Source organism: Eucyclogobius newberryi, unplaced genomic scaffold (genome assembly GCF_026437365.1).
Source record: "Eucyclogobius newberryi isolate DKJ021-1_F unplaced genomic scaffold, fEucNew1.0.hap1 SCAF_6, whole genome shotgun sequence".
Classification (NCBI taxonomy): Eukaryota; Metazoa; Chordata; class Actinopteri; order Gobiiformes; family Gobiidae; genus Eucyclogobius; species Eucyclogobius newberryi.
This window is the reverse complement of record NW_027316278.1, coordinates 32,354,485-32,367,232: the sequence shown is the minus strand read 5'-3', so window position 1 is coordinate 32,367,232 and position 12,748 is coordinate 32,354,485. Positions and strand designations below refer to the sequence as shown.

Here is a 12,748-nt window from a genome sequence, read left to right as displayed (position 1 = left end):
ACAGGTCCTCAGGAGTGAGAGAAAGAAAAGAAGGTGGTGAACAGTTTGCAAGTGGAATCAAAAAATAAATATTGTTTGATAGCATAAGTAGTCAGAAGAAGAAGAGGATAGTGCTCAAGCTGTCATACTTCCCCCAGCATAGTTACTCCTAGGGCGGCGTAGCTGAAGCTGTGGGTTTATGTTTCTGTTCCTAACTAGTCTGACCATAAGCGATTTCGAAGAGGAACGTTTTAAGCCTGGACTTAAATGAAGAGACTGTGTCAGCATATTTAACATGGGTCGGGAGCTGATTCCATAACACAGGGGCTTGGTAGCTAAACGCTCTACCTCCTACAGTACTTTTAGAGACTCTTGGCACCACCAGAAGGCCGGCATTCTGAGAGCGAAGAGCTCTGTTTGGATGATATGGTTCTATAGCATCTTTGAGGTAGGATGGGGCCATGTCATTTATGGCTTTGTAGGTCAAGAGTAGAATTTTGAATTTGATTCTAAACTCGACGGGGAGCCAGTGAAGAGACTTCAGCACTGGCGTAATGTGCTCTCTTCTTTTTGTTCCTGTTAGTAATCTTGCTGCTGCATTTTGAACCAGTTGAAAGCTTTTTATGGAGCTTTTAGGACACGCTGCAAGCAGGGAGTTACAGTAGTCTAATCTAGTCGTTACAAATGCATGGATAAGTTTTTCGGCATCACTTTTAGGCAGGATTCTTCTGATTTTGGCTATGTTGCGCAAATACTACGCACTAGGGACATGCATTCCAGTTAAAGTTTATCCATAATTTACACAAAGAAACTACTTTTTTCACTCTTTAAACATTAATTCAACAAAATAAAGTCACTTTCATGTATTTTTATTTGTCAAATTGTGACTTTAGATTTTTGCCCAGTGTTTGTTGGGTAATTTCTTAGTGTGATGTCATCAATTACAAACAGGAAGTGACATTATAAACCTAAAAAGATTGCTATTCTGAAATATAAAAAACAAAAAAAATGTTTATCAAAATTCAAAATAAATGTATGTAAACTGGATTTTAGTTCAGCGAGTTGTCTGACCTGTAGGAGGAACTTTCATTTCTCCCCCAACAAAACCGCCACTTTGCATCAGAGGCTATGTTAGCAAATGTGTATATTTGACTTGACAATACATTTACGGTTAGGTGTTAGGTTTAGGAAGTGCATATGACAGGTTTTCACATTTTGGAAAGGATTTCTTTGGCGGGATAGTTCTTTGTCATAGTTTTGCACGAGTGAAGTTTTGAAAGTTGAAATTGACAGAAAGTCGTAATTTACTGCATGTCCTCAATCTGCAACTGACAATTCACACACAACTGTTACAATGTTAAGACCATTTAACCGAATACAGGTGTTATCAGGTATTTTTAAATTTGTGTAATTTAATGGATTTTGGCCCTTTGTTTACAATATGGTTGCTCGGTAACAGTTAGTATGCCACGTCTGCAAACTGGACACGTCTAGGTACTTTTTTAAATGTAATTTTCCGTAAAATCTTCAATACAATCATGTTCACTTTGCTTTAGTGTCACATGCACTTTGAAGGGGGTTACACACCGTCGCGGCCGAAGCGTCCAGTTTACATTCAAAGTCTATAGTAAACGCGCGTCGAGCGCGTAGTCCGTTATCCGCGGCGGGATTTCTTAGTTTTTGCGGCGCGATTGGTGCGTTTTCTTACGCTCTTGACGCTTTGAGCGTGCGTATGGGTAGGTAGGTCTCTGCAGCAGATGCGCCGCAGCCGCCGCAGCAGCCAATCAGAGCTGACTCTCCAGTGACGTACGTACGTACGTATTGCCCCTCGCATTTTCGATATTCCCCGTGGAATTCCCCAAGAAGAGCCACTTTTTCCTTGCTCGTCAACAATGGCAGACGAAAGACTGATTGTGGCTGTTTGTGGGAGAAACAGCTGTGTAGAGAGCTGTACGATGTATTCACGGTGGAATACAGAGACAGAAAAAAAACAAAAATGCGAAAACAACACTCTCAATATCTGCAATTTTACACAATGAAAGGCCACACCGACAACAACTCCACTGCTCATGCGACAACACCTCTACTGCGCATGTGCGCAGAGAGCTCGAGTGCTCCATACGCGCGCCTGTGTACAGTGGCCGGGGCGTCCAGAGCGCGCGTCCGGTGCGTAAACCTTTCAAATGTACACACGCTCAAATTCTGCGTCGGGCGCGATTAGGCCGCGGCGGTCTGTACGTAGCTTTAGTGCAAAAGAATCAAATATTGCCTCTTTTTAATGTAATTTTGGATGAAACTTCACTTGAAACGGTGTCAATACCATTAAAGTTGCACTTGGAAACTTTTCTGGCAAGAGGTTCCTTGGAATGTTCCAAAGAGACAGCTTACACGTATTTATTGTGTTTTCATTGCTAAATCTGATCAATGTTCTGTCTTTAAATTCTATTTGACTTTGAACGTACTTTCACTACACATTTCCTTGCGTATCTCTTGCATCAGAAGATATTTGGAGGAGGAGATTACCCAGAATGCCATCTGTGAAATGTCACTGTTTCCAAGCAACAAGAGTTTAAAAACCTGTTGCATGGGTATAAATCACTGTTCATAGTTGTGTACAGTGTAGTTCTTACCTTTCTCACGGTAGATTATTATCATCATGAAGAGATTAAAATGAACATTGTGCAGAGGAGGGAGTGAATATGTGGTGCAGAAGTGAAGTTAGTTATGGGCGTGTTGGTGTGACTCGACTAGAGGATATTTGTGGTATTGCACGTCAAAAGATTGTGACATAAAAATTGCTCAAGACATTTTATTTTCAGTTTAAATTTTTTACCCTGACTCAAAACCACCCACGTGTTACAAAAACGGAGCAGACGGGTTGATCACAGCTTTGGGGGAATGTCATTTGATCAACACAACCATAAAATGTTTCAGTAAGTCACGCTGGGACGCTAATGTCTTCGGAACACACAGATGTGGCACCAGGCGGATCAAACCGCTCCTTAAGATTCAGAATGTTTAAATTTATACGGGAATGAAAGATGGAAAAGAAGAATTAGTGAAGGCAGGTACGATCTTGATGACGCTGTTTTGACAAATGAATGCGCCTGCTTCCTGGAGTGGTTGGTGTTTAGAAACTCAGCCCCAGAAGAATCCCCCCAAAAAATAAAATAAAAAAGAAACAATGCAAAAATAATAACGCTTTTGTTTTATGTTGAGCCCCATAAGTCTGCTGTGTAAATGTTAGCCGCGTTAGCACGTCCCGCGGGATTTGTACCTGCAGCCTTCTGACGTGAACAAACCTGAGGAAAGTTCACCGGTGTTTGTGCTGCAGTTTGACATTCTGCTGTGAATGATGGATCGCAAATGTGTAGGAATTGATTTTATAATGAGTGCATTATAGATAGTAAAATGTATTTTTTTTTTTGTGTGTGTGTGTGTGTTTTTTAGCTTTTAACCATGTCATATCATTGTTTCACCATCAAAAAATCTACATGGAATTGTGTTTAGCTTCATTCAATAATCCTCTCCCTCTGAGCCTCAAAATGACCTTGGTCCCAAATTGGCTCCCCTTTGTAACTCTCTCTGCTGCCAGTAGATGGAGCCCCCACTCAATTTCTGATGTGGGAAAAGCCCAAATGACGTGTGGTTTTAGAACACACATCATCTTAACTTCTAAAACATGAGATGCCAACACAAAGAGCGTGTTTGAAGACTAGAACAATACAAATAATGCATAATTTTTGTACTTCCTGAATTTTATGTATGTATGTATGTAAAACCCTCTTTTAAGTTACGTAGCCAAAGTGGGCAAACATATTCATTTTGTGTATTTACTCAAGAAAGAACTTTTTTTGTCTTTTACAGATTTTTTTTGTGTCAATTTTACACAAACAAAATCTGTAAAAGACAAAAAAAAGCAACAACATTATATATATCAACCTTTTACACTGTAAAAGGTTGATATATATAATGTTGTTGCTGTTTAAAGGACATAAGTGCTTCTCTCCTTTTTATTAATTTAGTGTCAAATCCAAGCAAAGTAGATAAGCATAATACTGTATATTGAGCACGACTCCACACACAAAAATAAATACATTTTTGTTTTAATAGAGCTGAACACGCGCTGCAGTTTATTATCTGGTAGTGTGGATGAAAGTAATGTAGAATTGAATAGCCTTTAATCTTTATGATGTAACTCACTGCAATCATAAACTCGCCGTAATCTTCACCCACGTAAAATCATACCTGGTCCTTTCTGCTCCCTGTTGTCCAGGGCTGGGGTCCTGAACCAGGACGTGATCGTGTCCATAAACGGTCAGGAGGTCCACCGCACACAGGACATGACGGAGAAGGTCCAGAACGCGCCCGCTCTGTCTCTCACCATCAGAAGAAAAGACGAGCACATCACACTCAACATAGTACCAGAACAAACGGACTGAATACAACATACAGACTACATTTACTTCAATATTTGGATACATTGGATGATTTGGCCAAAGGAAATAATCATATTTATTCATAAAGTTTGGGCAAAATAATACAAATTACACTATTTCTGTTTCTTTTTGATGGAAGAAATCGATTTGTTATTGTCTTTTATTAGTATTTTTCTCACTGACTTGAATCTTGGACACCTGGTGGACATTCAAATTAATATATGCAATTTCATATGAACATGTGTGTGCGCCTGTGTGTTGGTAGGAGTATGCAAACACGTAATCATTGTAAACCATAGGTGTCCTACACTATGCAATAAGCTCGAAATAAACGAATCAATCAATGTGGAAATAGCTTGTTTATATCTGTGTAAATGTGACTTTATATATTTGAATGAGGGCATTTTCAACTCACTGGCCAGTAATGTTTAACTTGTGTTTGTGTTTTTTGTACAAAATGTGTGCGTTTCTACCTATCCACTGTTTTATCTTTTCAATATAGTTAGTTCATAATAAAGCTGTTAGGGAAAAGTATTGTCATTAAATGGAAAAATTGTCCTGTTTTTTTTTGTGCCTTAAAATGTGTCTTCAATCCCTCCGTCGTCCAGGTTCCGTAAAGAAAATGTAATTCTGTCAACTGGACAAAAGGGGTCTGTTGAGTCACAGTCTGAAGGGAGAAGCTAAATGCACTGAAACGAACACAAAGTCAGGAGTGTCTGTCCATTTACTTCTGCTTGTCCGGGTGGCGGAGGCAGCAGTCTGAGCAGGGCGGCCCACACACTTCCTCCCACTCTTCCTGAGACACGAATATCTGTATTTGCTGTTAGTTAAGTCCATTTAATAACTGGGGTCCTGAGCCGAAGCTGCTACACTCCCCCCAGGTCTGTGTAGTATCTCCCAGCTACACCCACTCTAGACTAGACCACATTACTTTTGTTGGTCATTCGGCGGTTTGTGCTTTTGGTGCACCATTTTTTGTCTTTAAGTGTGAAATAGCCCGGGATGTAATGTAATGTCTGTTCAGAAACACCCACCGGGAAACTTTGGTTAAACAAGCTGCATAGATGAGTTTGTATTGACTCTTTAATTAAAAAAAATATTAAAAACAGCTAAAAGTTGTGTTCAGTTGACAGAATTTAGGTTTATTTAATGCATTATTATGATCATTGCTATTATTTCTTACCATTAAAAACTCCCTTAACAACTTACTGCACATCAATCCCACAGAAATACATATTCAGTAACTTGCTTCAATATGTTTTAAGTGCAGAATATCGACAAAATACAAAATAAACTCAGACGCCATATATTTGGACTGTACCAGACATTTAATAATTTATTGTTTTAATTTCAAATACGGCTTTTAATGCTCAATTATTCATGCGGCTCAGGAGTCCAATCATTCCACAACGTGCAGCTGAAATTGTAAAAAAAAGGTGCTCTCCACTCGCTCAACACAAACAGATAAAGCAAAGTAAATAATTTAAGATACAACTTACAACCGTGAAGTTTCTGCCAGATCAATATTGCATTATTTTTACAATAAAGATGCCTGGAGACTGAAGGGTAAATTATTCTGTTTGAGTAGTGTTTTGAAAATCAATGAACACTGAACAGATCAAGTTTAAATACAGAAAGAAACCCAGATTCTTTATGAATGGCACCAGTTGTTACTATGGGGATAGGATTCAGACTTTATGAACACATGTACACTTTAAAGTGACGTATGACAGGTTTTTAAGATTTTCTAATTTGGACTTTGTTTGGTGTATTTTGACCTGATGCACGTACAAATTATAGTTTTCAAGTTGCTATTTGTCGAAAAAGAAAATGACAGGAAGTGACATCACACTAGGACTTTCATTCCAGTTACAGTTTATGCATAATTTACACAAAAAACAACTTTTTTGACATTATAAAGATTAATTCAACAAAATAAAGGAGCTTTCATATATTTGTCATTAGATGAGTTTTCACCCAGTGTTTCCTAGTGTGATGTCGGTCCCTCATCTGCCTGAAGAGTGGGTCCAGCTCCAGTCTCCCTCGTGTCCGTCTGTCCGTCTGTGAGAGTCGGATCTCTCCTTCACTGGAACTCCTCCAGGTTTCTACGCTTTTTTCCCAAAGAGGTTTTTTGTAGTTTTTCCTGGCCGAGAAGGAGAGTCTAAGGACAGAGCACTCTGGGACATTAATTTCTCCCTGTGGCCCTCAGAGGCAACTGTTGTTGTGATTTTGGGCCTTACAAAAATCATCAATTACAAACAGGAAGTTAAATTATAAACCTCAAAAATGTGCTATTCTGTGATAAGTCAAATGTAAAATATATTTTATGAGTGGTCCAACCTGTCAGAGGCACTTTAAGTACAGCGTTTGTCAGGGTTAGTTCACCCTAAGTTCTTACTTTGTCTAGAACGTGGGGCTGTGAAAATTAAGCGAGATTTAAAAATATATATATAAAAGTAAATCATTTTCAGTTGTATTTTGATCATCGAAATCATCACATGGCCTATACAGACTCTGAAGCTAAACAAATACTATATAACAAAGACAGTGGGATCATTATGTTAAAACGCCAAAAATAATAAGAATAAACAATTTAATTTTCCACAAATAATACACTTTAATTACTCTTGACTACTAAATGGAATGGCATTAAGCTTATCGTCATGGAAACAAACAGGCGGCACCACAAGGCAGAGTTAAGTCAGATTTGACCATAATATAAGGCAGTATTGACATAATGAATATCGCAATCATTTATTCACTATATTTCACAACAGTATTTTCAGACAGTATTTTATAATGAATGTATTTGTTTTTAATCAGCTCTTTTTGTTGTCTTTTTTTTTTTAAATAGACATTACACTCAATATTCAAATTTTGCATTTTGTCCAAAACAACAACGCAATAATATACTGAACCTTTTCAATAAATAGGTGTAGAAGCCTAATTGTGGGCCTTTTAATGCATTACAAGCACTGGTTAAAGACCCACAATGCCAGTGCTTTTGCTTTGCATGATTTTATTCCATATTGTGTTTGTTATTTATCAATTTGTTTTACTGATTGTCTTATTGACGATTTAGCCAGACTTTCCATTTTTTCACATTTTTTAGGGCAAACAAATAGAACAGAACATAAATAAAACAAAACACAAAACAACCAGGGAGTACAAATCCAAAATAAAACACAAGTAGACATCAACCAAGCATAAATACAAACTAAATCGCGTTATTCGGCCACATTTTTCCATTTCCAAATTAAGTCAGAATGTCATTGTCTGATGCCCGTCACTTTGCCAGTCCAGTCTTTGATCGCTGGTGATGTTTGAGTCATCCACCTCTCTGTTACGGCCTTATTTCCTGCCCTCTATTACTACTTGTTCTGTGTGTTTTTTGTATTCAACAGGGTACTCACGAAAGTTTTTACTCATGAGTTTGTTTCCCTGCATGAAAAAAAAAAAAAGTCTGTTATAAAACAATACAAATCTGCAGAACAGTACATTTCGACAACGAGGTCTTCTCCGCCATCTTTACGCCAATGTCCTCAAGCCTTTTATTCATCTTTAGGTAATGATCCCTGCCCGGTCTTTGAAAAGAGCACATCGAGTTCTGGCATCGTGGCTCTGCCGGCGAGGGCTTGAATATTTAATACACGACCCTTTTCGACATCTGCAAAAGTCGCTCGCCGTAATGCCGAATCAAAATATGCTTTAGCTGAACAAATGAGGCCCTGTCCGATGCATAAATGTAAAAGGCAAAAGATCTGGTACGCGCGGAGGCTTTTGGGTTGGAGGAATTTACTGTTGAAAATATCTAAACTAAATCTACCACTAAATCAAAATATGTGACAGTTTGTGTTGGGTTTTATCTTTTAGTAAAAGATTGTGAGCGATGACTGAAGGGGCCAGTGAAAGGTCGTTGTTAGGTCAGGGCGCTGTGTGGAACTTTTACGTCGTGGTTAAGATGTTTTTGCTTTGCCTGGAATGTTAGGCATTAAACGTGTCTATTTCCATGGAGACAAGCAGGCGGCGGCGCCACCAGGAGTAGTCAGGTCTGTGGAGAGGCGACCCCGAGAATGTGTGTTTTTCAAGGCAATAAAAACACTTTTTTATCTGAAGTGTAGCAGGACCACGCCTCAACCTCTTACTTCTCCAGCAACCACACCTCCACTCTTTAACCACGCCTCTAATTACCCAGGAGGCCTATAAATACACAGGCCAATCCCAGCATCTCTTGTTGTCTCTGCTCTCTCGACCCCACCCTCCCACCCCCTGTCTCTATATCATCTTCACCTCATCGCTCCATTCCATCATCGCTCCATCATCGCTCCATCATCTATCCATCACCACTCCATCATCGCTCCATCATCGCTCCATCATCTATCCATCATCGCTCCATCATCTATCCATCACCGCTCCATCATCACTCCATCATCGCTCCATCATCGCTCCATCATCTATCCATCATCGCTCCATCATCTATCCATCACCGCTCCATCATCACTTCATCATCTATCCATCATCGCTCCATCATCGCTCCATCATCACTCCATCACCGCTCCATCATCACTCCATCATCTATCCATCATCTATCCATCATCACTCCATCATCTATCCATCACCGCTCCATCATCGCTCCATCATCACTCCATCATCTATCCATCATCGCTCCATCATCACTCCATCACCGCTCCATCATCACTCCATCTTCTATCCATCATCGCTCCATCATCACTCCATCATCACTCCATCATCGCTCCATCATCTATCCATCATCACTCCATCATCTATCCATCATCGCTCCATCATCGCTCCATCATCGCTCCATCATTGCTCCATCATCGCTCCATCACCGCTCCATCATCACTCCATCATCACTCCATCATCGCTCCATCATCTATCCATCATCACTCCATCATCTATCCATCATCACTCCATCATCTATCCATCATCGCTCCATCATCCATCCATCATCACTCCATCATCGCTCCATCATCTATCCATCATCGCTCCATCACCGCTCCATCATCGCTCCATCATCTATCCATCATCACTATTCTCAATATACCGTGATCCCTCGCTATAACGCGATTCACTTTTCGCGGTCTCGCTGCTTCACGGATTTGCAACATGCAGTGTGTCTGCATTCTGATTGGCTAAACAGTCTCTCCGCGTCTTCTCTACCTGTGTGTCAATAACGTTATGGATTAATATGCACACGTACGTAAAACCGCTTGCCAAATTGAAGTTTGCGAGGCCGGTTGTATAATAACTGTAAAAAAATAAAGGTTTCTACTTCGCGGATTTCGCCTATCGCTCGTTCGTTTTGGAACGTAACCCCTGCGATAAACGAGGGTTCACTGTAAAAAAAAAATCGTATTCCATCGTTATGGCGTGGTCCTTACTAGTGAATGAACGCGATAGAGGAACGAACTGAAAAATATTTTAACATTTAAACTGTTTACTGCAGTCCAAAGAAATTCCTCACTTTTTGCATCCTAATTATTCACTGAGATGAGTTTATGACCGTTTTGCCGTCATGGTTAAAGTGCCTCTGACAAGTTGGAGAACTCGTTGAACTAAAATGCAGTTAAGATAAATATATTTTTGAATTTGACTAAAAATTAGCCAACCATGTGGGACGATAAAGGAATATCTTATCTTATCTTAAGAATAGCACATTTGTTAGGTTTATAGTTTCACTTCATGTTTGTAATTGATGACATCACACTAGGAAATTACCCAGCAAACAACTCATCTAATGTCACAACTTTGTTTTATTTTACAAATAAAAATATATGAGAGCAACTTTATTTTGTTGAATTAATGTTTAGAGATTCAAAAATGTTTTTTTTGTGTAAATGATGCATACATTTTGACTGCAACGAGTGTCCCTTGTGTGATTTCACTTCCTGTTATATTTTTTACAGATTTTTCAACTTTTCTCCACAAATTCCTCCTTGATTGGTGTAAAAATATAACTAATGTGTACAACCGGTATAAATACACCAAACAAAGTCAAAATTTGAAAATCGTTAAAACCTAACATATGTCACTTTAAGCTAACAACAACTAGCATGCTAACCACAGCTGTATAAATAAGTAGACATGCCATTCAATGCTCATGCTAGTGATCACTTAGCAACTCAGCTATCTGGTATCTGTGCTTTTTCATATAGCCGTTAGCGTTAGCCTGCAAAAAACGCAAATTATGACTCATCACAGCTTGTGCGGAAAAACAAATGTTGCTGAAGTACTCTTTAACTAACTTCTCACGTTTTGGGGCAGGTCAGGTGCTACGGGGCAAATTTACAACAGAAATAAACGGCCAACTTCACTCTACGCAGATACTGGGAACCGCTGCAGAGCTAAAGACGACTGACTTAGCTTCATACTGGCTCGTATTCCATTCCCCTGAAGTATTTGGGTTTTCTCTTTTGAAAGTAGCACTAGCTGGATGTGGGAAGTTGTTGGCACCGTTAAGTTTGCGCACAAATGCCGTCGAATTAAACAGTGGAAAGGTAGAAACGGTTGCTGTCAGTCACATTAACATGCACAGACCACTAAAAGTGCGAACGAGGCTGAGAGACGTTTAGGATATTTAGTAATTTGGCATTCGCACTAAAACATACACATACAACACCTAATTTAAGTTGAGCGTTTGATCGATCAGACGTGTTGGGAACTGCGTCGCTCATAAGTACATTTTCCCGTCCTCACACTAGACACACATTTCTCTAGATGTGTTACTGGAACGTTGGAATGCGTTTTCGAGCATCTGTCGGGCCATGCGTTTCCTACAGGCGGCTGTCTATTCCAAAGGGTTTCATTCTGACAGTTTGCAATTTACATACTAACTCCCTCAAATCTTTGCCCTTGAACATTTCTTCTACTTCTAAAACGTATAATTAGAGGACAAATGAAATGTTGCCAAAATGTCAACGAGAAAATGAGAAAATTCCACGATAAAGAAGTAATACGTGTAGAGTCTTTGTTCCGTTCTTATCGCTAAAACTTTCCGAGAACGTCTCAATGTCTTTGTAATTAAAATTTGTCATTGAATCGTTTGATAAAGATCTGATTGATGCGGTTTTTTTAATGCTTGCTCGAATTTCAATCCTATTTCCTTCCGTAAAAAAACAAAACCCAAAAGAACAGGTATCAGCTTTAGGATTTGGAGCGATAATCTACAAAAAACAAGTTAATGGCATGAAGTATAAAAATGTATGATGATTTCACTTTAAAATTGACTTAATTAACTATTGGTTGATAAAAGCTCAAAAGAAAGCCTTAGCGTAGGATTTTAGCTTGAAAGATTGTGATTGGGTGCGTGTTTAGAATATTAGTCACTTGTTTTTTATTTATTTTATTTATATGTTGCAGCTAAAAAAAAAAAATTAGTTTTAGTCTTAGCTGAATCTTACTCATTTTACAAAAATTCAGTTTAATCAAGAATTTAGCAAATAATTATTTTTCAGTTTTGGTCTAGTTTAGAGTAATGCAAAATGTGTCAAAAAATATTTAATAACTTTGTTTTTTAACTGAATATTAGACTTTTTCATGAATCTGTTGTGTTTATGTGTTTGGATAGAATTTCAAATTTTTACAGTTTTAGTCGTTGTACAGTTCACATTCTGTACATTTAGCTTTACTCCACTTTTGTCTACATGTTTTGTTAGACAAAACTGCAAATATATATATATATATATATATATATATATATATATATATATATATATATATATATATATATATATATATTCGCAGTCACTTTCAGTATTAATGCACAAACTGTCACATTTTGCTGGAAGAAAGAGGATTAACCCGTGACAAACCATCACACCGTTACCAACTCGCTCGGCAAGTTAATGGGCTTTTGACTGTTTCTATTCTCATGTTCAAACTGGGGAAATTTCATGTGATTAACTGAAACCAGCTCAGTCCCTGCAGAGGCCCCTGGAGGTTCCCCAGCTCCTCTCTGCGCCGAGCCGCTCTAAACTGTGCAGATTAATGGCTGAGAGAGGCTGCAGTGGTCCCAGAGATCCTATGCTTTCTGACTGATAAGCAGGTATAGACTGAGGTACGTTATAGCAATCACTGTTAACTTTAAACTGTTCCCAACTTTCACAAATGTGTTGTTCTGAACCGAAAAGAAGAGAGACTTGTTAAGAGCTCAGGATCATGTACGATAGTCCCCCTTTACTGTATGTGAAGTTAGACAAATGTGAAACCTGGGACGTCCAAACTATGTGAAAAAAGTGATATCACAACCAAACGTGGCCAGTTTTGTTGATCCTTAGGCCTCACGCTGAATTGGCTGAAATGATTATAAG

At 38.8% G+C, this 12,748-nt stretch overlaps 1 protein-coding gene across 1 annotated transcript in view; it reads left to right on the top strand.

The window, feature by feature from the left end:
- The window catches only part of htra4 (HtrA serine peptidase 4), a 31,936-nt gene extending 27,044 nt beyond the window's left edge, over positions 1–4,892 (top strand). Inside the window, exon 9 of the mRNA XM_072433848.1 lies at positions 4,256–4,892. Within this exon, the coding sequence (XP_072289949.1) occupies positions 4,256–4,421 (166 nt within the window). The 3' untranslated portion in view covers positions 4,422–4,892. The remainder of the gene's footprint in view (positions 1–4,255) is intronic.
- Positions 4,893–12,748: the final 7,856 nt, after the last annotated feature.